The sequence below is a fragment of the Sinohyriopsis cumingii genome, chromosome 6 (assembly GCF_028554795.1).
Source record: "Sinohyriopsis cumingii isolate HCF-2022 chromosome 6, ASM2855479v2, whole genome shotgun sequence".
NCBI classification, from domain to species: domain Eukaryota; kingdom Metazoa; phylum Mollusca; class Bivalvia; order Unionida; family Unionidae; genus Sinohyriopsis; species Sinohyriopsis cumingii.
In genome coordinates, this window is record NC_142966.1 from 46,707,925 (window position 1) to 46,734,712 (window position 26,788).

At 33.7% G+C, this 26,788-nt stretch overlaps 1 protein-coding gene across 4 annotated transcripts in view; it reads right to left on the reverse strand.

The window, feature by feature from the left end:
- The window catches only part of LOC149796864 (proton-coupled amino acid transporter 2-like), a 53,090-nt gene that overhangs the window by 25,701 nt on the left and 601 nt on the right, over nt 1–26,788 (reverse strand). For all 4 annotated transcript variants that reach the window (XM_089961507.1, XM_089961506.1, XM_089961508.1 and 1 more), the window contains exons 2-7: nt 18,376–18,465; nt 14,962–15,080; nt 11,875–11,965; nt 7,940–8,028; nt 5,829–5,921; nt 2,326–2,410 (exon numbers count right to left, since the gene is read on the reverse strand). In XM_089961507.1, the coding sequence (XP_089817633.1) occupies nt 2,326–2,410; nt 5,829–5,921; nt 7,940–8,028; nt 11,875–11,965; nt 14,962–15,080; nt 18,376–18,456 (558 nt within the window). In that variant the 5' untranslated portion in view covers nt 18,457–18,465. The remainder of the gene's footprint in view (nt 1–2,325; nt 2,411–5,828; nt 5,922–7,939; nt 8,029–11,874; nt 11,966–14,961; nt 15,081–18,375; nt 18,466–26,788) is intronic.

Below are 26,788 nucleotides of genomic sequence, written 5' to 3' on the forward strand. Positions count from 1 at the left end.
TCAATTTTGGGCTCAAAATCACACACTGGTATTTCCAGTGACATTTTCCAAATGTCCAACAGACCGATATACATGAAATTCATTGTCATCATAGCTATCACCAGCCAGTATTTGCCGATTGAAAACGTTGTCTGAAGACAAACCGTGTTGTGATTCAACCATTTGGGTTTCCTGTGTGGCTCTTATTGGAAACACGCATTTGTAAAACTTCCACGATGAAAGTAAGGCTAAAACTCCATATAATGCTTGTTTCAGGACCAATGAACCAATCAAATTTAGTTTAACAGCCATTCATGTCGAACCGAAGTATCCAGATATATGGATGTCGCATCAAGTGCTGTGAGACAGCTGTGGCAGTGCGAATTACGTCACGAAATGCACTTTTAAAGTTACAAGTTTAATAAAAATTGCATACTGCGCAAAGCACATTTTTTATATCCACGATGTTAACGTAATTTTCTGAACGCATATCACTGCTTTAAAAGTACGCGAATTCGTACAAATTACGTGCACTCGCGTGTACTGTCATCATTTTCTGACCCAATGTTTTATTCATGTTAGACCGCTAGGAGGGGGTTAGATGCGATTTTAAATATATATTTGGTTTGTTTCTTCTTTTCTTTCTGACAACCCCACCAGAGATTTCTCATTTTGTTAACACAACCCACAACAGAAGTGATTTTCCTAACCAACCTTCCACTGTCAGAATCAAAATAGTTCGAAACACAACCTCCTACAGAAGTTTTTTTGAAGTGCCGTCCCCGGAGGGGGGGGGGAGAGGGAGATATATGTTTTACTGGAACAGCGCTCAGTAGTCATTTCAAGGTTTTTCTATTTTTATTAATGGAAGCCAAATTTAACAGATGATCAGTGTAATTACCTGACTTGTACTTTGTTACTACAATAACGTGAATTGACTTTTGAAACAATTATTAATTGTCACATTTAAGTACTGTATTTGCCCCCCTAAAAGGTTATACATTTTTACCAGCAAATCTCGGCTTCGTCTTATACTCCGAATGAACTTATATATGGACTATGTCATTCAAATGGTTTTAATATCTGTCGTGTAAATTTTCAAATGTAAAATAAATTTTGAGGAAGAGGTCGTATACGAAAAAATATAGGACCCAATATTTCAAAGGATTAAAATGCTTACACGATCATCAGTATTAAATTCATATACATCAGATGTAACTGCGCTAAGGCAGCATATACTAGTAATATATGTTCTTTAAATTTGATTACATATATGTGTATTGAAACAGACAAGTTAGAAACTGAATCACCATAACAAAGACAGATATTCCATTGCATTTTTCTTCTTACATCTTGTGATTAAATAAAATATGTCCAGATATGAGAGAGAGAGAGAGAGAGAGAGAGAAAGAGAGAGAGAGAGGGGGAGAGAGAGATGGTGGTTTCAGGATTATTGTAATCTGTATTGTTTAGTTACCTAACGATTGTACAAGGGAAATGCTATATACCTTAATCAATACCAATGTGTAAACAATTCATTTTAGTTTGAGTCAGGGTATCCATTGTCAAAACCACTTGGCTTTGCAGTCTTAATTAGATGCTAATTAAATATGCTACAACTGTGGTCATGCCATTTCCAGATAATCTGTTTGTGAGCAAGATTCAGCAGACCATCAAATTAGTGAGGCTACCAATACGGAAATGAAGCTAAACATAGGTAATGCAATGGAATATGTATGCCCTCTATCTGTCTTCAAAACAAAACTGGAAAAACCATTTTAGCATGTGTGATGCAACTTCCTATTACTGGTAATTGGAAATAGCATAAGAAATACCATTAATATTCATCAAACTTGAAGTTACTATTGTTTCTTTCAAAACAGCATAGTGACTTTTATCCTATCTATAGCTCAGTACATGTTCAGGTCAGCATAGTTAAATGTAGCTAAAAGAACCTAATTCATTTCAAATACTTCTTGTGAAATTAATTAAGTACTTAGAGCTACAATGAATAATACTGACCTGAAAATTTACTGAGTTGCAGATAGGATAAAACTTGTAAAAAGAATTATAGTGAAAAGACAAAGCAGTGATAGAATCTGGCTACATCTTATACTCAGCATCAACTTAGGATGAAGGAGGGAAAATTTACAAAGTTTGCAAATTCAATTTACGGTATACTCCACACTGACTTATAGATCAGCAAGTACAGTATGTGTTTTTGTTTTCATAAAGGCTATTGAAGAAAAAGCTAATTTATAGCATAAAACTCGTCAGGGCTTTGTCTCTCATCTATAACATACATGTACATTTATCACTCATATATGGGAATAAATTGATACTCACCTGTTTAAAACTTTTGGCAACAAATACAATATATACACAGCAGAAACCAAACTGAGTCACTATCAAAAACATGTTAACAACATTCCTGAAATGGAAACAGGAGATGCTCAGTTATAATTTTTATTTATGTCATATGTTATTTAACTGAAATTCGCATAAATTGTTTAAGATGATTCTAACTTTGAATTCATTAACATTTCCTTGACATTGGACAGTGTAAATTATTCCATTAAATGACCAAAGTGGAATTACTAATGTGCCAATCTATAATATTACATTTGTACTAACAATATATATACATGTGTGTGTGTGTGTGTGTGTGTGTGTGTGTGTGTTAATAATGTTAGGTAACAAACTAGAATCTATGAAGACTAATAAAAAGCAAAGAAACATGATATCTTTTGACTCATCAACATCTGCCTCATACCCAAATGCAAGTGCAGATGGCCGAAAAATCTGGATCTGAAGAATGCCAAGAAATTTCTCCTGATGCTGTTGATTGCATATCTTGCGAAAACAATTTTTCAGGATTTTGCTATTTTCTTTCTTCACTCACATTTGATAGCATATCAGTTATCATGTGTCCGATATTAAAAGGCTAGGATGCTTTCTGCCAAACCTGGTCCAGTTGCACTCATTAGTTTCTGAGATCCGATTCTTTATGTTCTTCTGGGTTTAGTAATGTGTCTATTATTAATGGCAGATTGGGATCATTTCAATGAACTTTAAAGTCCTTCAAGCCAAAGAGTTGTCTAGCAAAATCCTATTCAATATTTTTTTATCCATTTTTTTTTACAAATTGTTTCATTGTATTTCTATTTTTAGTGATAATATTTGATAACTAACCAACATCAACCAAATAAATCTTAAGCCCTTCATATTAAGCTAGTTTAAGTTTTTTTTATTTACAGTAATGGTAGCCACATTTAAGAGCAAGTCAGCATCATTTATATAAATCTAACTGCCCTATATGCCAGGATGCTTTCTATTTTTAGTAACAGTTACCATATTTTTTGCCCGATTGGCATCATTTGTACAAATATGAATGATCTTTATGCCAGGATGCTTCCAGTGACATTTGGTTGAAATCAGTGTTTTGGATTTTGAGAAGATGTTGAAAATAGCAATTGCTGACACATGATACAATGAACAATGCATCGCAGATGCAGGTCCATACCATAAGCTTTGGGGCCCCGAGTGGCCGAGTGGTCTAAAGTGCTCTCCATTACAGATCACTGCCATCTCACCACTGTCTGCGTGGGTTCGAGTCTAGGAATCGGCCAATGTGGGTATGTGAGAAAGCTTGCCAGTAGCTTCTCGTGGGTCGGTGGTTCTTCCCGGGAAACCCGGGTTCTTCCTCCACCATTAATATTGGCCGCCATACATAGCCTATCGTGTGCTGAAAATTGGCATTAAACCCCACAACAACAACAACAACAACAACCATAAGCTTCATTGGCCCTATGGTGATGTCAGCTGAAACCCATAGTTGTTATTGTTAATATTCGATCATTTGAACACTGTCCATGTGGTAATAGCAAGTTTTGTTTTAAGAAGTTTTCAAGTGCTTTCAAAAGTTTGCAAAGAGCTGTTTCCTCTGGGAAAGTGGGTCATACTCTAATGTTACACTGCAAAAGCAGCTCATTTCTACTTAGGTCAATTCTCTTTCTGAAGTAGAGTCATCCATCTGCAAATCTGATTAGTGTTCTACAACTGCAAAGTGATATGAAGCCATCAGGCACCTACCAGTGTCATGTGTAATTTGATTCACCTAAATGTTTCACATTTTATTTATTAAATATTTCTTTTTGAAAAACATGTAAACAAAGAAAAATCCAGAATTTAAATTGTGATACATACCAATATGTTTTAGCATTATATATTCCCTCAAATAAATTTAAGGAGGTTTCGGCAAACTTCAAAAAGTTATCAACAAATTCAAGGGTTCTTCCAAGATAAACCAACTTTTTAAAACAAAATTCTAGAATTTGTCTAGGCTACCCATCTAATCAAAGAACTTTTCAAGGTAGTTTAAACCAGGTTTAATGTAGAACTCAGGTATCCTGCATTATTGGAAGAATATTTTTTGTTTAGAAACCATGCTGAATGAAATAAGATACCTTAAAAGATATGTCATTCTGAACAAGAACAAATAGGTTTATAGAGGATGAATCACAAATACAACAGTCATGAAATGGTCACAAGATATATACTAACTTGCACAATTTGATATTGGGTAGTGCATATCTATAGTACCATCAATACTCTCATGTACAAGTCATATTCAAGTACAAAATATACAGACCCTGATCCGCCATAGCATTATGCAATGGCAGATCAGGATCTATGATGTTTGTTCTATGATTAGTGCTAGCAAACTTCACTGACCCAAATATGCTGGTGCTTTATGCAATGGCAGATCAGGGTCTATGATGTTTGTTCTATGATTAGTGCTAGAAAACTTCACAGATCCAAATCTGCTGGTGCATTATGCAATGGCAGATCAGAGTCTATGATGTTTGTTCTATGATTAGTGCTAGCAAACTTCATAGACCCAAATCTGCTGGTGCATTATGCAATGGCAGATCAGGGTCTATGATGTTTGTTCTATGATTAGTGCTAGCAAACTTCACTGACCCAAATATGCTGGTGCTTTATGCAATGGCAGATCAGGGTCTATGATGTTTGTTCTATGATTAGTGCTAGAAAACTTCACAGATCCAAATCTGCTGGTGCATTATGCAATGGCAGATCAGAGTCTATGATGTTTGTTCTATGATTAGTGCTAGCAAACTTCATAGACCCAAATCTGCTGGTGCATTATGCAATGGCAGATCAGGGTCTATGATGTTTGTTCTATGATTAGTGCTAGCAAACTTCACAAACCCAAATCTGCTGGTGCATTATGCAATGGCAGATCAGGGTCTATGATGTTTGTTCTATGAATAGTGCTAGCAAACTTCACAAACCCAAATCTGCTGGTGCATTATGCAATGGCAGATCAGGGTCTATGATGTTTGTTCTATGATTAGTGCTAGCAAACTTCACAAACCCAAATCTGCTGGTGCATTATGCAATGGCAGATCAGGGTCTATGATGTTTGTTCTATGAATAGTGCTAGCAAACTTCACAAACCCAAATCTGTTGGCGCATTATGCAAAGGCAGATCAGGGTCTATGATGTTTGTTCTATGAATAGTGCTATCAGACTTCACAAACCCAAATCTGCTGGTGCATTATGCGATGGCAGATCAGGGTCTATGCTGTCTGCATGTAGATCCATTTTTTAACTGAGCAATATGGTACAATTTTATAGATCTCCATGATAAACCGATTACCCTTCAATACAAAACTGAAATCAAACAAAGTATAGGAGAGATTTCAAACAGCTAAATACAATATTTCATATAGCTTGGTCACAATGAACTTTCAAAAGCAATTGCAACTAATTTACTGTATATAATTATAACATGGAACATATGAAAAATGCTTTGACTATCTTACTTTGCAGCTTTAGAAAACTTCTGAATTCTCACAGATCCTGTCTCAAAAGACTTCTCCATTACTGTACCATAATCCATGCCCCTCACATTAATTCTAAAAGGAAATACCAAATTTCCATGTAAGACTAAATCATCAACTGGCAATAAAACAAATATACATTTCTGAGGTAAAGTCTGATGCACACCTGTAAATGTCAATTAAATTGATGCTGAGAAATGTCCATTTTTGCCATTTGTATCTTCTTTGATTACTGAGTGCTTAGTATATGATGGAATTAACATGTTTGCAAGATAAGTTCAAAAATATTTCTCCTGAACCCTGACTTTGATCCTAATACCAATAACAGATCACTGAATGCTCCTGTATACTGTCAAGATGTACCCATTAAGTTTTGGTTTAATCGACAATAAGTATTGGTACCATGAATGGTACTTTAGATGACTGTTTTGTCTTTAACAGTCCTTTTATAGGCATTTAGTTGACTCTGGGAGTGACTGTCCAGCAGGTTTTAGATACCTTGACCTTTGAACTAAATTAAGTGTGCAAAAACAACATTTTTGTATCATGAACATGACCAATGACCTTTAGAACAAACATCGATTGAGTTTTCTAATTACCCTGAGAGCACAAAAATTTGATCAAGGAACTTATTCTAGAACAGTGGTTCTAAACCTTTTCGAGTATGAGGACTCTTCTTAAAAGTTTGTGGACCCCCACATGTTTATAGTTGAATTTTAGAATCATTTGGAATAACCCCTTTGCCCCAGGGGACACAAAGGCCCACAGGCTGGAAACCACTACTCTTGAACACTAGTCTATGTACCCAAAATAATGTCCCTGACTTATGACCTTTTGAACCCAAACTGAATAGGCCTCTTCCATACCATAAGTGGAGGCCTTCCACAAACTCTAGTCAAGGTACATGGTCTACAACCATAGTCATTATGTGAAATCCATTTTTACCTTTACCCCAAAATCAATACAGGCTTTTTTCTTACGAAAGTGCAAAACATTCACAAGCTGTTGCTTAATTGCAATGTCTGCTCTAGACTGTAGTAAAATGGCTTTGAAATTATGCAATGCATGCAATAATAAATCCTTTACAACTATTTCCTGCTATATTGGGCATTTGTCAGAGCTATTTTGCTGGTATCCATTTAAATGAACATTTATGATGGGGCTTTCTTGATGGGGCTATTTTTTTGCCTTGGGCTATTATATTGGGGTACAATTAGTGTTACCAGTCACCTTATTTCAGTCGGTGACCTACACCTTTGGGCTCCAAAATCAATAGGCTTCTTTCTTACACAATGTGCTAAAAATCCATAAAGAATGGTGAAGGTACATTGTTCAAAATTTCATTTCTTGTGCAAAAACCATTTTTATTCTTTCGGTCAGTGGCTTTAACATCTGACCCCAAAAAACTGATAGGCTGTCTTGTACCAGGTGCCAGCTTTCCACAAAGTTTGGTCCAGGTCTTTGATGTAGAAAAAATGTTGCTAGATGGAAATCATTTTTTTTCTTTCTGTCTCAGTAACCTTGACTTTTGGCACTTGCATACATGCCAACCATGAAGGAGGCATAGGCATAATTATTGCTAAAATAAGCAGCAAAAACGTGTAATCTGAGCATATCTGATGCCACAATTATAGAAAAGTGTATGAAAAATGTATCCTAATTTTGCTACCAACTTGGATTGGTCTACAGTTGGTTGAAATTCTTGTCAGAAATGGGCAAACTCCATGTGGATTAGAACCAGAATTGAAAAAAAAAAACATACTAACAAATTATTTCTATACAAACTTGTTTTAACTGATCTCCATTTCTCTCAAACTTGTAAACTTTTCATTGGGTTGGTACAGAAATGATAAAATGTCGTATGTCACTGCCTTGTGATCATATTTTCTTTTACTACAGAAGCTTTTTTCCCCTTTTTTGTTTTACAATGCAACAGTGTCATGTACACTACATCATTCACAGGGATGTGTTCTAGGTAGTCAACAAGAATGAAAAAAAGCATCTCAATAATGTGGAAGCTGTGCTGCTTCTCTTTTATGAAGAACAATTAAACCCTCCATATTTACATCAAGGACGAGAACTTTCAAACTTACCTGGCAGAAATTGTTTCATTACAGCCCAACAACACATGCATACAATGCACACAGATAATGGCAACAACCATCTGACTAACAAGGCTGACCTGAAAATAAAAAGAGCTCATTATCTGCCTATGTATAATCATGTTCGATTTTACTCATAATTTGATTCAAACTGTGTAGACATCAATCTTCTATTTTATTATGTGAGACAAGATCTGGGATTTTTATTGCTCACCATTTGGTACACATAATACATGGGTGTATATAATACATACTGAGTGCTTAAAACACACACTGAAAGCATAAAACACATACTGGGTGCATACAACACATAATGGGTGTATACAACACATAATGGGTGTATATAACACATACTGGGTGCATACAACATATAATGGGTGCATACAATACATAATGGGTGTGTATAATACATATTGGATGCATAAAACACAAACTGGGCATATACAACATACATTTGGTGTATATAATACATAACAGATGCATACAACACATAATGTATATTATAATAATGGGTGTATATAATACATAATTGGTACATACAACATACACTGGGTGCAAACAATACATACTGGGTGCATACAATACATACTCTGTGTATACATTAAATAAACTGCATGTATACAATACATACTGTGTGCATATAAGACATATTGGGTGCATATAATTGTCATGTATATGTAATCTGAACTGTTTGTTAGATTACTTAAAACTGTGCATACAAGATATACTGGGTTCGTACAACACATATTGGGTGCATACAAAACATATTGGGTGCATACAATACAGACTGTGTATACATTATATATATTTCATACTGAGTGTATATAATGCATACTGGGTGTATACAATACACATGGCATGTATACAATACATACTGAGTGTATATAATTGTAACATATATTTGATTTAATTTGCGTCTGATTTCATTTGATTGTTTGTGGGTTTTGGAATCTTTTTATTTTCTTTACATGTCAATGTAATGTAATTTTGTTTACAAGGAATTTGATATTTTCCAGGAAATTCAGTTTAACCTGAATCTTTCGATAAATACCTAATAACAGAAGCACTTGTTTCTATTTTTGACTTAGTCCCTGGCCTTGATTGAGGGTCAAGTAAACAACTTTTATTCTCAGAGTAAAATGATTGGTTCTTATCAAGGACATACAGGAGCATCATGACTTTTATATGTAAACATCATCATGTGATCCTCTATTTCACAATTACTCACTTCCTAAATTGCAAAATACTTAGTATTAATAGTGATGTTTAGAGAGATATCTCAGAGAGTGTTGGGGCTTTTAAACACTTGATGTCAAGTTGTTTTATTCTTCTGTTGTGACTAGTTTTGAGCTTTAGAGTTTTATTTTAATTTTTCAGATTCTAAAAGATTAATTCATTTCTCTGGAAATATTTTGTGCTCATACAGAATTCTTGAACAGAGACATTTCTTGAAAATTTTATTTGGATTTCCAAGACCAGAGGACTAATTATTGTGTTTCTATAAGGAACTGTAGACTTCAACACAGTACATGTTACCGCATACGTCATCATCTTCCATCTTGCATTCTTCGTCAGTACTCGAACTTGAAATCATTAGAGCATTTCATTATTAGGACTTCTATAATTTTATTTGTAGATTATTCTTGGATTATTTTTGGATTTGATTCTGGAAACCCTAAGTCATTTTTTTCTCCATCTTTTATAGTTATGTTCCAGGGAAACAAATTATTTGTTAAATTTTTCAAAGCTTGTTGTTTTCACTATTTCTTGGGTTACTGTTTATTCAAGCCTAAACACGTAACATAAGATAATGCATACTGGGTGTATACAATACACAATGATAATGCATAATGGGTGTACACAATACATATGGCATGTATACAATATGTATTGAGTGTATATAATACATACCGGGTGTACACAATACAAATGGCATGTATACAATACATACTGAGTGTATATAATACATACTGGGTGTATACAATACACATGGCATGTATATAATACAAACTGAGTGTATATAATGCATACTAGGTGTATTAAATACACATGGCATGTATATAATACAAACTGAGTGTATATAATGCATACTGGGTGTGTACAATACACATGGCATAGATACAATACACAATGAGTTTATATAATGCATACTAGGTATATACAATACACATGGCATGTATATAATACAAACTGAGTGTATATAATGCATACTGGGTGTGTACAATACACATGGCATGGATACAATACACAGTGAGTATATATAATGCATACTGAGTGTATACAATACACATGGCATATATATAATACACAAAGAGTGTATATAATGCATACTGGGTGTATACAATACATATGGCATGTACACAATACACAATGAGTGTATATAATGCAAACTGAGTGTATACAATACACAATGAGTGTACATAATGCATACTAAAGTGATAATCAGGATATTTCGTACGAATGTTTACATGTCACTGAAAAATATATCAACAAAAAATCAGATAATTATTGATAATTTCTTTTCATCCAAATAAATAAAGGACTAATTTATTAGTTAAGTTAGTGAACAGAGACATTTTACATTAAAGTGATTTTTAGGATTCACTTGCTGGTACATGTACGTGTATGTTGACATTTTCAGTATATGTTAAAACTTACTGGTTCATCATTTTTTTAAAAATGTGTATTTATAAATTTAATTAACATTACGTGAGTTCAAATAAAATTCTGGACATTAATCATATCAGGATAAATTGTTTACTAAAGTGTCCAATATCATCAACATGGACATGTATATAAACATTTCGAAAAAATAAACAATGAATTGTGATAAAAGGTTTCTCAGTTAAAATGATTTAAAAAGCCCAGTCCCCTCTGAAACATTAAAAAGAATCTTTATTGTATATGTATCACAGGCTTACATTACATAAATGCCCACAACTTTATTCATCTAAAGATTCTTTATTTCATAATGCACTGCTAAAGCCTGTCACCTACATCCTAAAGCCAATGTCAGAGTCAGACTTGTATTCATCCTGTCTTCAATTACATTTGAATATTTGTAAGCATATGGGATTTAACAATATTCAAGTGCTAATCTAGATATAGGCAGTGAGTGAGCCAGCTCCTATGTACTTATTATACTGGCCAATGAAATTAACTTTCTTTCAGATCCAATGAAATATGCTAACCTTGTCAACCCTGAATATTTGACTTGTCTCTGTCTTTGCTCTTGCTATAAAAGTATCATATTCCCAGTTATTATTCAAAACCTTCATTTGTTTTAATTATCTACACATCAATCAACATGTGCTATTCAATATATTTTTTAATAACTCAGAACTTTTATTACTGGCACATGTTTATAATTTCCAAAGAAAAAAGATAATCAGAAAACAATACAAGCTATTTATTTGTCAAACAAATACAATACAATTTCAAGAATCTAATCCATATACCATTTTACCCTATCTTTTAACTTAAGTTGTAATATTATAAATACCTCATGGACAAAGGAATTTTCCAACCAGGCAATATCTGTCTAGCACTGTATTATTAATGCAGGGTGTCTGGATCCTCAATACCATGTGGGAAAGAAGAAGATACTAACAGCTGCCTAGAACATTATAATTGTCTTTGAATTAACTACGAAGCATGTTTTGTGACTCCATCCAACTTATTTTCAAAGGTTCAATAAAATTTACAAGCAGATGTTCCATCTGTTTTCATCAGCACAGCCAAGATAATTGTACATGAGAAGGAAGCAGTGTTTTACACAGTTAATGCCTATTTATCAGGATGAGCTTAAACTTCATCAACAATTTTCCTAAATAATAATTATTTAAGTATTCAGAGTGGGATTATAGTACAAAGAGTTTTAAAAGAAGCCCAACTGCATGATGTCCAAGTAAAAAAAAAGTACCTACCCACAATCCACCATTTTTGAAAGCAACCGCCATTGCCAGGATCCCCGTTCCAATCATCCCTTTCAATAGGTGCATCAGACACTGCAGGCTCCTGTAACATGATTCAATGCACTGAGACATAGGATTAAAGATAAAACAATGTATTGCTACAGGTCATTCTCTTACAGTCAAGCTTACTACGGTCTTTTGGGACTGGTTTATAAACCACTTTACTACAAGTGTTGATAGCAATGCATCCAGTAACTTCTTGTTATCCTTACGCTTTAGCTGGAGTACACTGTAATACCTTCAGTATGTTGTGTCTGTCCAAAACAACATCATCTAAACTACTACAGAAATTCACCAGATTTTGTATACACGTTCCCCAAGAGGTGACTATCTGCATGTGCGAATGATTTTTGTGCACCTACAACTGTTTTCATTGAAGGAGGTTAAACAAAAAAGCAAATTTCAAAGAACTGCATGTCCCACCTGTCTCCCCTGCCTTGAACAAATACATTTTTTCACTTTCAAATGACCCTGATCTCACCTGACGGCCATAGAGGGTAGGAGTGAAATAAATATGACAGGGCAGTATGCACTCATTCTTCAGTCCAAGTGTAAGAAAGAAATCCATTCCAGGTTTTAGTACTTATGACCATACTAACACACCTTGACCAAACCATTAACCAAGAATTTCAAATGACCTTGGCCATGGCTGGGGGTCAGAATGTGTGTAAGGATATGTACATATTGGAGGGCAGAGATCCTGATTCTATAGTCGAAGAATAAGAGCTATCCTTCGCAGGGTTTTGGACTTGTGAAAAGCTTCCACTTAAATCTTTTTCAAATGATTAACTGAACAGTAACACCAGAATGAGGGTGGGAGTGCATGGATATGAAAATACTGAACTTCCTGATAGAAGAACTAACCAGTGTTTGGCTACAGTTGCAATAAAGAACAGTCTCTCTCACTTCTGAAAGAACCTGATTTAAAAATAAATCTCATAACCATCAACATGTTAAACATTTTCAAACTCATCAGAGAATGGAGAAACCAAATCAGTGCCATGCTTGGTGCAACAAATATAGTTTTTCAAAGATTACTTCCTTTAGAGTCATACCCTCCCCCATCCCCATCCCATTGTATCACATTAAAATTCACAAAACACTTTTCAACACCATGATGAGCCTATACTAATCAAAGAAATCTTTTGGTGAAAACCCCATGTTAATATGACTTTCTATTCTGACAAAGTAGCAAAATTTCAAGATGATTTCCAACGGACATTTACATTTAGGACCAACAAGATGAATGTGTAACGTTTCACGGCAACCCTCCATACAGTTTAGATGTCAGGTTTGCATCATTTGCAATGCAATGCTGAAATGAAAATTAATACAGAAGGTATAGTTACAGCAAGGTTTCAAAGATGGCTGTCATAACTGATATACTGAATAAGATCAACACCATTTCAACTTGGGACCAACTACATATATTAAGAAATCATGCAAATATAACCATTCATTCAGGAGAATCAACAAGAAGATTTTCAAGGGGGTCACCATAATGGACATACTGGATATCCGATCAGTAAATTTTGTATCTGAAACCCACCAGACATCGTAAGAAATAATGAAAAATGTTTTAGTGAAAACCCATGCCAAAATGACCATCAGTTCTAAAGGAGTAGAGATCCACTATAGATTCTGGATCTACAACATTTATTATTGGGGTAGAATTCTTCCCAGAAGTTCAGGAAGTAGTGATAACAAACATGCGCTAATGGATGCAGGATAAAATGTCACTGCATAAGCTTCAGCTGCGATAATAATTGGAATCTAGAAATACAAACAGGAATACTTTGAATTCTGATACAACAATTTTGGCATTCAACAATAATGATTCAAATTGCTTTCTATTGTCAGTTTTCCTGCTACATGACACAATGAAGTCCGTTGAGAAAACAATGGAAAGGTAATGTATTCCTCCAAGGTTGATTAAATATTCCGTTTGGAACATCTATAGCACACTTCTTTTTTTCTCTCATCCAGACATAATTCTCACTGGCCACATATTTACTAACATCTTTTTCTTTAATATTCTAAAGTGAATCTGGATGATAAGCTGACATGAATTCTGACTGGTCAATATTCAATTGCTTTGTGATACAAGTGCTAAGGTACTTTTTCAAATGAATTAGAAACATACATTTTAAGCTTCTAAGTGTTCAAATTGCATTTTACCAATATAAAATTTTATCTGACAGGAAAATCCGGTTCTACAATCATAATGTCTTAAAACAAATTAAAAATTGGACTGTTTCCACTGAAATCGGAATGGATGGCATCTCGGACAATGCAATAAAAAATAACTGCACATACATAACCTTAAAGTTAAAACTTAAAAGTATGACATTTTCTTCATAAAATAGCTTCAAATAACAACAATGATCTAACAAAATTCCACAAGTAATATCTCATACTTAAATTTTAATTAAAGCACAAATGAGAACAAGTATGTCTTCAACATGAATATATTCTGAAATTCTTCATTACACGCTTATTGTGGGTCGGTTGCACCAATGAACTGTACATACCTAAAAAGTTTAACATCAAAATGGAGTCTCACAGACCCTTACTGGGGCCAAATGACATTCTCTATTCATAAAATGCTTTCCTAATATTTACCTGAAATTCCCTATACAATGGAGATACAGATAACAAGTAAAATAACAATCTTTGTTCCCTTCTTGTATTTCTAAGTAAATAAGATACAAGTATAAAGTAAAATGAAACATCTGTATTTATCACTATGGCAGTTGTTTTACAGGAATATTGAAACAATTTGCCATATTGGATTTTATAATACTGCTCATTAATTCCTTCACTACTGTTCAGCCCACTTACTTAATGTATGCTGACTGAATTACGGTCTTAAAACATAACTATGCTCTGCTTAATAATGCACATGTAGTCTTGGTTTTCTTTTATTCTCAAAATTCCCAGTTTAGTTCAGTTCAGAAATGGTAGAAAAGTCCCTGCATTATGCAGAGGCATTGAGTATTTTAGCTGTTGTGAAGTAAAAGAAGTTAACAAATTTCTCACGTGGTTTGTCCCTCATTTGACTTGGTTTCAGCAGAACTCTGAGGAACATAGACATCATCTGAAGAACGATTTGTGGATACTGTTTGTGGGGACAAACTTGGTAGATCCACAGACATAGCCTGCATGTAAAAACAAAAAAATCATGTATTTATTGCCTACTGTTACAAATTCGAGAACTAACCCTTTCCTTGCCTCAGTAACCTTGACTTTCTTTTATGACACTATGACTTCCGACAAACCTAAGGAAATGATAAAGCCAATATACATATATTTAGTGTAATGTGTAATGGCAGTTTGACACCATACTACATTACATGGTTGCATTCTCTTTGTGTAATGAGCAAGAGTCTAATTCTGTGTCGAGTTCTTTGCATTTTATTGGCATTCTTTTGCACCAGCATTAATCAAGCTGGCAACACTGAAAATGAACTTATACAAATTTGTACTGTAAATAATAAGTTACCCTCTAATTTTCTATACAACATTATTCCTTAGAAATCCCAATCCATGTATTTTTCATTTAATTCTTCTAATAGAGAACATTTTTACTAATTAAAAATGTGCTAATTGTAGTTAATATTTGTTTAACGTATCATAACTTACACACCTGAAAATAAAATCAAGAACAAGTGTGTCACAAATCACAAACAAAGAACTTAAAAGTTGACAAGAAAGAAAATTCCGCCAGTTTATAATATTATGACCAAGTTCTATGCAATTTTTTCTGCACTGCAAAATCCTATCAATTCTTACAAAACAATAATATGTTATAGATCAATCCCACCCCCCACAACCCAAATTCCATTAAAATCTACAGGACTGGTAACTCAAAATAAACACACATTGCCTCTCTAACATCCCACCCCTATCCCACGATGGTGCCATGACCTGTGAAAATAACACAAATTTGACTGTCAGCATGCATATCTTCATGAACATTATATACCAAGTTTTAGATCAATCCACTGAAAGTGCAAGATAAGTTGCATTTACACGTGTACAATACAATGCATTCAGCTATACATAAAAAGGACAAAATATTATCTCTTTGAAAAATCATGGGAACAAAGAGATTTGTCAATATGTGCATCTATAAGTGATGACCATAATGTATACCAAATTTCACCCCATTCCATGAGCAAGAGTCCAACAAAGGGACTGATGCTCACCTGGCCACCAAGAGTACTGAAACCATCACTGATATTCTTGATACACTCAAATAAATCAAATTTGGTAAAAATAATTATTTCTTATGTTGAGTCTGCACATTCAGAACAGTGCAAAAGTCTCTATCTTGACCTTGAACCTGATATCGTGGGCAGAAAATCAACTTGAACTTGTATCAATGTCAAGATATACCCACATGCCAAGTTTGGTAAAATCTATAAGCAACATTTTGGGGAAATTAAACAAGTTATTCAAGTGGTATCATTCATAATATTCTTCAGCTGCATCCAGCAGATTGGTTAAATGATAAAATCCATTCATGCTTGGTTTTTGTAGTCAGTTTACAAGCCAGTAATGCTAAATGCCAAAGTCAAAACCATTGAATCAAGATCAGAGTGCTAATTAACACCACGTTAGTATGACACCCCTTCAAGACGACAGTTCATAAAAAGATTTTTAAATATTTTTATACAAACATGCTGATATTCTGATCATTTTCAAATGACCACCCTTCAAACATGTATTTTAAGACATGTTGGTTTGTACAGGTATTTCATCTGACAATTTAAACACGAGACCACACATCGATACAAATGGAAACTTTATCAAGTAAAACTGCCAGATTTGGAGATTTTGAAACATGTAGTGTTTTTATTGCCTTCTGATGGAAACATACTATGGAAAATATTATAACATTTAATAGGCTAGGTTACACAAAAATTCTCTTACATTTAGTATATTAATCCCAGGTCATTGTACAACTTAAGACCAATTAGGCAAACATTAACATTTAACTTTGTACATTTTATCTGTAAAATATTAACTTTATAATTCTTACTACAAATATTTAATTTCATCTCTGAAATACAGGTGAATTAAGATGGGAAAATGAAAATATGAGTTTGCTTTAGATTACTGTATATACTTGCATATAAGTCGAATCAAACTGTAATTCAAACAACAAAGATCCTGATCTGCTGTAGCATAATGCGTCTGCAGATCAGGCTCTCTGTTGTAATTCTACTAATTATTCCTAACAAACTGCAAAGACCCTGACCTGCCAGCACATTGTGTGATGGCAGATCTGGGTCTGTGTAGTTTGCAGTTGGACTTCACTTATAAGCAAGTACATATGGTAAATGTACAACTATTCATTATCATCGCCACCATCATTGTCAGAGTTGTTCCCATTACCCCAAAAACAATAACATCAAGCATATCGTCAGCATGATTGTGATCTGGATCATGCTGCTACATGTCTGCAATATCTTTTCTAGACTCTAGACTTGTGCCCTTTTATTCATCAGACAAGCTTCCACTTCAAATGATTTATTTGTTATAATAATGCAGAACTTGGACAAATGTTGGACGCCTAATGAATTCTCTCTGTGAATCCACTTTGTGTAGAATATTGTGTTAAATGTTTTTAACATAAGTGAGCATGTTCTTAGTCAATCTGTTTAGTGCTGGCATAAATTTGCCATCCTATTTTTTTTAGCTGGTAGTATTACAGTTCAATTCAAAAGTGAACTGGATGCTTGAGCTTTTAATCTTATCACTTCTGTAGTACTCAGATCAGAACATTGTTTGACATCTTATTATCATATATATACGTTCAGAATTTTAAGATTTTTATTGTGAATTTGTTTTGCCAGCCATTGGTAAAAATGGATATTATTTAGCATTTTGATATTGCGAATGAGGGTAAAATTTTGTCGCCCATAAAAATGTCATATGTTAACTTTGATCTTTTAATTCAACCTAATGATTAATAATATCAGAAACAGTTCTGACTTCCACCTAAAGGTAAAGGACCATATGTGTGGACCAGCATCAATGGCAGCCACTGGACAAAGGCCTATGTTCTAATTTTAAAACAAAAAAGCAGCAGCAATAGTAATAATAATAATGATGATGATGATAATACTAATAATAATAATAGTGATAATAACAGTAATAATAATAATAACAGCAATAATACTGATGATGATGATAATAGTAATAATAATAATAATAATAATAGCAATAATAACAGTAATAATAATAACAACTGTAATAATATTAATAATAATATTAATAACAATAAAAGAAAACAGCTTATTCAAATGGTGATCAATTTAACAAGTCTCCCTAAATAGTGATCATGTCTTGCTTCCCCAAGTGGGATAATGTGGATTGTACCTGTTTTGAGAACACAGAATGGTCTTTGGGGAAAAAGAAACTAGTAGAAATAACAATTGGTGTTACCTGCTGATTTCCCTGCAGACTATCTGTGACTCGTGGAGGGTCCACAAGCCCCAAAAGGGGACTTCTTTCATGCTCTGTCATACCTCTGTTCTGAAAATAAAAATTCTTGATCACAGATTTTAACAGTAACATACAAAGAGGATCTTCTATGAATCTCAGTGTACAAAAAAATCAAAAATAAAGCTATGATAATAGTCACACAGGTCATGTAGGCATTCAACACCAACTATTTCAGTAATAGGTGTCATTTTTTAGAATCTGATTCTACATACCTTTAAGTGGCAAGTACATGTATTCACTTCATTTGGATTCGTATACTTCCATATTCTTTTGGAAGGTCATTACTTAGATGCCTCGAGAAATGCATATGGCAAAATCAATGTTAAAGTACACAGACATAGTTTAATAAAATGAACCTAAGGGTGTGATCCAGTACAATCCAGACTGAATGTCAGCACAGTGTGATGTCAAAATAAAAGCTATGCATATTGATAAAGAAATTCATGCTCTTTTCTTGAGCCAAGATTAGTACATGGCCACCATTGTGAAAGACCATAGAGACAGATAATTTTTGTCTGGAAGTTTCTTGATAGTTAAGGTGCAGAGCATTCAATAATCAGGACTGAATAGACTTGGGTTAAAGAAAAGTAATGTTAAATTTTAAAAGAACAATTTATATTTAATTTAAACTGAGCAAATGAGTATACAACACTTATGTGACTTTTACTAATGCGTATACATCACCTATTTGACTTTTACTAATGAGTATACATCACCTATGTGACTTTTACTAATGAGTATACATCACCTATGTGACTTTTACTAATGAGTATACATCACCTATGTGACTTTAACTAATGAGTATACATCATTCATGTGAATTTTACTAATGAGTATACATCACCTATGTGACTTTTACTAATGAGTATACATCATTTATGTCACTTTTACTAATGAGTATACATCATTCATGTGAATTTTACTAATGAGTATACATCATTTATGTGACTTTTACTAATGAGTATACATCACCTATGTGATTTTTACTAATGAGTATACATCACCTATGTGACTTTTACTAATGAGTATACATCATTTATGTCACTTTTACTAATGAGTATACATCACCTATGTGACTTTTACTAATGAGTATACATCACCTATGTGACTTTTACTAATGAGTATACATCACCTATGTGACTTTTACTAATGAGTATACATCATTTATGTCACTTTTACTAATGAGTATACATCACCTATGTGACTTTTACTAATGAGTATACATCACCTATGTGACTTTTACTAATGAGTATACATCATTTATGTGACTTTTACTAATGAGTATACATCATTCATGTGAATTTTACTAATGAGTATACATCATTTATGTGACTTTTACTAATGAGTATACATCACCTATGTGACTTTTACTAATGAGTATACATCACCTATGTGACTTTTACTAATGAGTATACATCATTTATGTCACTTTTACTAATGAGTATACATCACCTATGTGACTTTTACTAATGAGTATACATCACCTATGTGACTTTTACTAATGAGTATACATCATTTATGTCACTTTTACTAATGAGTATACATCACCTATGTGACTTTTACTAATGAGTATACATCACCTATGTGACTTTTACTAATGAGTATACATCATTTATGTGACTTTTACTAATGAGCATACATCACCCATGTGACTTTCACTATAGATGACTCTTCTGCTTTTTGAAACAAAAATGTCATATTTTCTTTGACTTCAACAAATTTGATGTCAAAATGAACAAAATGTAAGAATCAAATTAAAATATGGAGAAATGCCATCTTTCACCTCAATAAAGCACTAGGATCAAACCTTCATGAGAGGTTACCCCTATTAAGCATTTCTCTTAGAAAAATATAATTTTGAAAGCCTCACTACCTAACTTCTCTACAAGAAATCAACCTTGATTATGAGACTAGTGGGTCAATAATAAAACTGTTGTCCCAATACATGTAATGCATACCTATCAACATCTGAAAAAGCAAATTGGATAATAAAAATCGCAGATCTTTTCAACACAGTATGTCTGATATGGTGAAAACAGTTTTGCTAACTTTAAGTTAATTTCAAACACTTACAATTGTTTAGGTGAATTTTAGTTTTATGAACGAGTAAAGATGATACTGAATGACGAAACGTAGAAGTCAATATGAAAGGTAGTGGTTCATAAAACGTCATCCTCACAACAACAAAAAAAGGTTTGTAATTATTTTGTTTAACAATTTAATGCAAAATATTAAGATTTAACTTGTTTCAAAAAGACAAAAATACCCTTTTACCTAAATGATATCACAAAAGATATGAAATCACTTCCAAGTGAACAACATCATATCAGTGCAATACGATTAATTATTGCAAATTACAAAACATTGTGCCAATCAATGAAACAAGAGTCCCTTGAAAGGAAAAATACTCTAATAGTTTTAAAAAATATCCATAAAATTAAAAAAAAACATTTCTTCCTTTAAGTTCCCAAGTGATAAAAGTATTGCTGATACCCTTCAGGGATAGCAAGATTTTCAAATTAGCTCCTGTGGTGGTCATACTGGCCATTAGATTGGCACCATTTTCATGTAGGACCAAGTAGACATCATCTAGTTATCAGAAGAAAGCTGCTGGTGAAAGTGCCATGCTGAAATGGCCATCCATTGCAAGTAGTAGAGATAACAATATTTTCAAGACAACCACTATGGTAGCCATCCTGAAGGTTGGTTCGCATTATTATCATTTATGTCCAACTGGACGAAGACTTCTGATTATCAAAACTCTGTGTCCCAATGATTCTATCATGATTTGTTGTTGCTGTAGAGTTTAACACATTTTTCAGCACAAAATAGGCTTTACATGTAGGCAAGTATAAATGGTGGAGGAAGAAATGGAAAAAGCCCAGAAAGAACCACCAACCAACAAGAAGGTACTGGCAAGATTTATACCATACCCACATTGGCCAAACCTGTGACTCGAACCCACACATGCAGAGGTGAGATGGCAATGATCCGTAACAGTGAGCGCTTTAGACCAATTGGCAATTCTGGGCCCCTCTTTAAGAGGAGTATCAATAGCAAGATTTTCAAGATGGTGGCCATTTGGGACTAAAGATCAGCACCATTTTAAGACCAACATGATATTTTGAGAAGAGTTCAGGTACCAATTCTATTTACAACATAACTAGATGGCAAACAAGATAGATTTCAGATGGGCACCATTTTCATTTATGATCAAATAGACATCATAAAAAGTATGTCAGTGAAGACCCCATGCTGATATTGCCATCCATTCAGTACTTATAAAGATCATCACTGCAGATGCCATACTAAATGTTTGAGGAGCATCATTTTCATACAGAACCAACTAGACCATGGGACGAACATGTGTGTATGGTTTAATGGCAATCCTCCTAGTATCTTAGGAGTAGTGACAACAAACTTGTATGAACTGTTCAATATATCAGACCATCCCAAATGGTCTATGAGTAGTACAGCTAACCAGCATCTCTCACAGGTATGACAGTAATAATGTAAGTGACAAGATGTAGATGTCCATGTTTTATCAACCTGGAAAAGATTTTTTGCTTTTACGTGTAAATGTTACTATCAGACAAATCTATCAACCTTGGAATAAATAATCACAAAGACCTGATGTTTTATCAATAAAATACAAAGAAAATTTGTGAGTAACGTAACATTATCTATACTATAAATACAAATATATACTTAAAGGATGGTCTTATATCTTCAACACCATGCGCCACATGGACGAAAAATGCAAAGTTTGCAGGCCATAAATTATATATAGTATAGTAATTATACTTTTATATGAGCATGGGCCACTGAAAAATTACCCACAAACCACATTTGGCCCATGGGACTGTAGTTGGACCACTCTGATTTAGAGAATAAATAATGCTATATTGCGTTGTCAAATATTAATCTTATTTTATTGATAAACATCAGACTCCTGTGAAATAAACCACACCTCTGCCATATTCACTGGAGGTGACATTTTATAAAATAAAAGGGTTAGAAGGCAATGGCATAAATTTAGAAAGTAGATGTCATGATCATATGTCTAATGACAAAGACCAGGATACTCATGAGAAATGTATGAACATGATATTGTTAATTTTCTTTTGACAAAATATCACAAAATTCACAAGTCAAAATGCTCATCTGATCAAAAACACCAGTGTTAATCCCACTGGAATTCAGCATTGTATAATCACCCTTGTGCACGTACGCACACACATGCACACAGAAGTTGCTAGGACAAAGCACTACATGTAACTACAACACCACATATACACCACTATCTTACCAAATATGCTTGTAAAGTTCCTTATAATCCTATACCTACCAACTACACAAATAAACCACTTTCATTTTCACCCGATTTTATACCCTCACCTGATTCTCCGGTAACAGATGGAGATTAAAAAAATGGACCTTTAAGAAACTGCTGATTAAGTTATCTAAGTATACATGTAACAACTTAGTAAACCAGGTTATTATAGCTAGTTACTGACACTGACCTATAGCACACTCAACTACCAGTTCATCGAAAGTCAATGTACTTCACAATGTGATGACTCATCATTTATAACTATAAATACACATGTGACACCAACACCTAGAAACCCTCACTGGGAAGCTGGTAGTATATACTGACTTACAAGTCAAGTCAAACTGCGTACAGCGAAAATCCTGATCTGCCATAGCATAATGCATTTGCAGACCAAGGTGTATGTTGTTTCACTGATCACTCCTAACAAACTCCACAGACCCAGATCTGCTGGCACATTATGCAGATCTGGGTTTGTGCAGTTTGCAGTTGGACTCCACTTATAAGTAAGTATAGATAGTACTTTTCTAATCCAACACAGCAATATTTAAATTATTTTACATATTTTTTTAAATAGGAGTTTGGACTTATTTATCACATATCATATGATTTAGGGACTTAGTTTATACATATTTTTTATGATTCTGGACAAACTGCTTTTAACAACACCTTGCTAAAGTGATTATACAACAACCACATAAGGAAATGAAAACTTGCAGGTATATTTGTACAAGTATGTAGATGACATGATGCAATTTTCAGACCATTACACACAAAAAATACATTTGTTTTACTTAAGGGATTTAGTCTTTTTTGTTACAACAAGAGGCCCAAGTAGGCATAAAATCACTCACATGGATAGCATCTAGCTAAAAGCTATATGCAAGAAAAGTAGCTAAGAAATCTGGTTCATCCATATTTGCATCTTCGCTATCCAAGGTTCTGATATGATAACCCTATCTACACTTTAGCGTATTGAGCAGATATTTCTGTGATTCGGGTATATGAGTTTCATTGGATGCAGTAGCAAGCTACCACATCCAATCAAAATTACATTGCTCAAAGCTGAACACTGTTCATACATGAGCATACAACTTGAATCGACTGATACATAAGCCATTTTCAACTGCCAGTCCGTGTTTGCATAAATACCTTTCACTCAAAGACACTTGTAATGGCATCCCTCTGATACAGTGTCATACTTTTCATGTTAAACTTTCAAAGTATCCTTTTTAGGTCAATTGCTTCCACCATTTTTTGGTAGCTGTACAATGTAGCATGCTACTGGTTAGTTGGCATCGTATATTAAGGGAGGCAACTAATGAAATCCAATAGATGTTGCTAGGACAAAGCACTAACAAACCTGTTCAATCTGCCAAGGTGTAGAGAGGATTATCATATCAGAACCTTGGCTAGCCAAGATGCCATATTTGATGGCACATCATCATTTGTCCCAAACTAAAAGGCTTCAATGCCAAGTCTGATTCTTTTGAACTTGATCAAATTTTGTACATAATTATTTTGTTTTTATTTGAGTAATGTGGCCGTATTTTGTAGGTAAGATGCTTTCTGACAACATCATCAAACTTTTCTGAGTGTTATTGAGAAGTTATTAAAGATTCTCTTAATTTCTGTAACAGTACCCATATATGATGGTGGATTGGTATGATTAGTTTAAAGGTCTTCTGTGTTAGGTTGCTTTCTGTCAGATTTTGGTCAAATTATGTCTAGTAATTTTTGAGAAGATATTGTTTATTGATTTTCTAGATTTAGCAATGGTGACCATATTTGATGAAATACTGCCAAGACCTCTAGGCCTTGCATCACTCAAGTGAAATTTTCATTGAATGCATCCCTCAGAAAATGTCTAATTATCACCATAGAATATCCTTTGGCAATGGCATGTGTGAACAAACACGTAACCAGTGTGATATAATCAATACAGATCAAGAAACATGAAACAAGATTCACCAACAATAAGTATTACCATAAACAGAATAGATACTCTTTATGGGGTCTACAACTATTCACACTTGAATGTGTGCAGTTTTTATGTTGACATTTCAAAATGAACTGCTCAGCTACGCTTATTTGCATCAGTTTATCGTGTAGACCTAAAGAACTGGCTGATAGTTTGCCTGAATGGTCAGCTAACCTCCAAATGGCAGTGTGGTATAATTGTAATGTGGTCAACTGACCTCCAAAGGGCAGTGTTGTGTAACTGTAATGTGGTCAACTGACCTCCAAAAAGCAGTGTGATGTAATTGTAATGTGGTCAACTGACCTCCGAAGGGCAGTGTGGTGTAATTATAACAATAATGAATCGATCTGTGAATTTAATGTGATAAATGATCTATGGAATGATGTTTCCCATTAGATTCACAATAAAGTGAACATAGATATTGTGCTAAGTGCAAAGACTGTAATATTGGGACATGCAAATACAGATGGAATAGATGAGCAACTTTAATATATTTGTTTAGCCAAATATTACAGCTATATATGAAAAATGAAAAAGGATCTGCCTGGATTAGAGGGGTTGAAAATTTTTCTTAAAGACCACTATAATTTGGAAAAATATACTGCAATCAAATTTGAAATGAGAGAAATATTTATATTGATTTGGGAACATAGGAAGCCATTATTCCACCTGTAATTAAGAAAACTTTGTGTTATAATTCAAATGCATGTTTTATGGTATCATGTACATTATAGTATATAATGTGTTTGTAATATAGTGTATGTGTTTGTAATATATTATAGTGTATAATGTTTTTGTAATATAGTGTATGTGTTTGTAATATTAAGTGTATAATATGTTTGTAATATAGTGTATGTGTTTGTAATATATTATAGTGTATAATGTTTTTGTAATATAGTGTATGTGTTTGTAATATTAAGTGTATAATGTGTTTGAAATATAGTGAATGTGTTTGTAATATATTATAGTGTATAATGTGTCTGTAATATACTGTAGTGTATATGTGTTTGTAATATATAAAGTCACTTCATGTCTGTTCATCTGATATGATCTGAAAACTCTGATTTTCTTTCATCTTGCAGTGATGAAAAATTACTGTCTAGAATATACCAACAAAAAAAAGACATAACCAAAGAAATAAAAAGAGATAACATTGTAAAAAAAATCAATAGCAAATTCTTTGTGTATAAGTATTATCTCTGAGGTGTCACTTTGTCAGAGGCATTGTAAAATTCTAGATATTCAACCTATATTGTGGTGGTTATCCACGGTTTCCACCTAACATGCTCAAAACTAGGAATGCATAAGAAACTGATATATTGCAATGCAATTTACCATTCATCATGGAATGTTTCCTTAAAATATGTCATAGCTGACAACCCAATATATCCAAGAGGAAGATCGATTCATCAGTAACTTTAACAACTTTCTAAACCTCTTGTCTCTACTGAAATTGGCTTGGATTATTATCTCATTCCAACTGCAATCAAGACCTAATAAAAAAGGTGGTGGCTCTCAGAAGAGATTGACTACAAACTCCAATCTTTCATATGGGTTTTCGTGTCCTGGTAGAGAAAATCATATCTTTTAAAAGAAAAGAAAATGAGATCATTAATTTAATTTTCAAGTGGGCAAGAGCCAAGGTTTTGCATTCAAACCAGCTTTGTATTATTTTAGATAACCTCAATATATAATTTTTTTGTCAACTAATCAACCATATAATGGTTATTACTAGTTCTTTAGTTCTGTTCCTCCCTCACCCCCATCTGAGCAAGAATTTGTTTGCAAACTATATGTGGGCGGCACTTCATTTTTTCTACTCTCTCCCCCACCCCTATAAAACATTACATCAATTAAAAAGAGCTGGTAGCGGAGTAGTCCTACAGTGTAAGGCCTCGACCCCGATATATATGTTTTGGGCGTCATAAATATCAGGGTCGAGGTTTTACATTGTAGGACTAGTAGCAGAGTGCTGGAGGAGCAATGAAAAATGAACTAAGTGTTACGAAAACTGACGTAATACATCACGCCCTACTAAC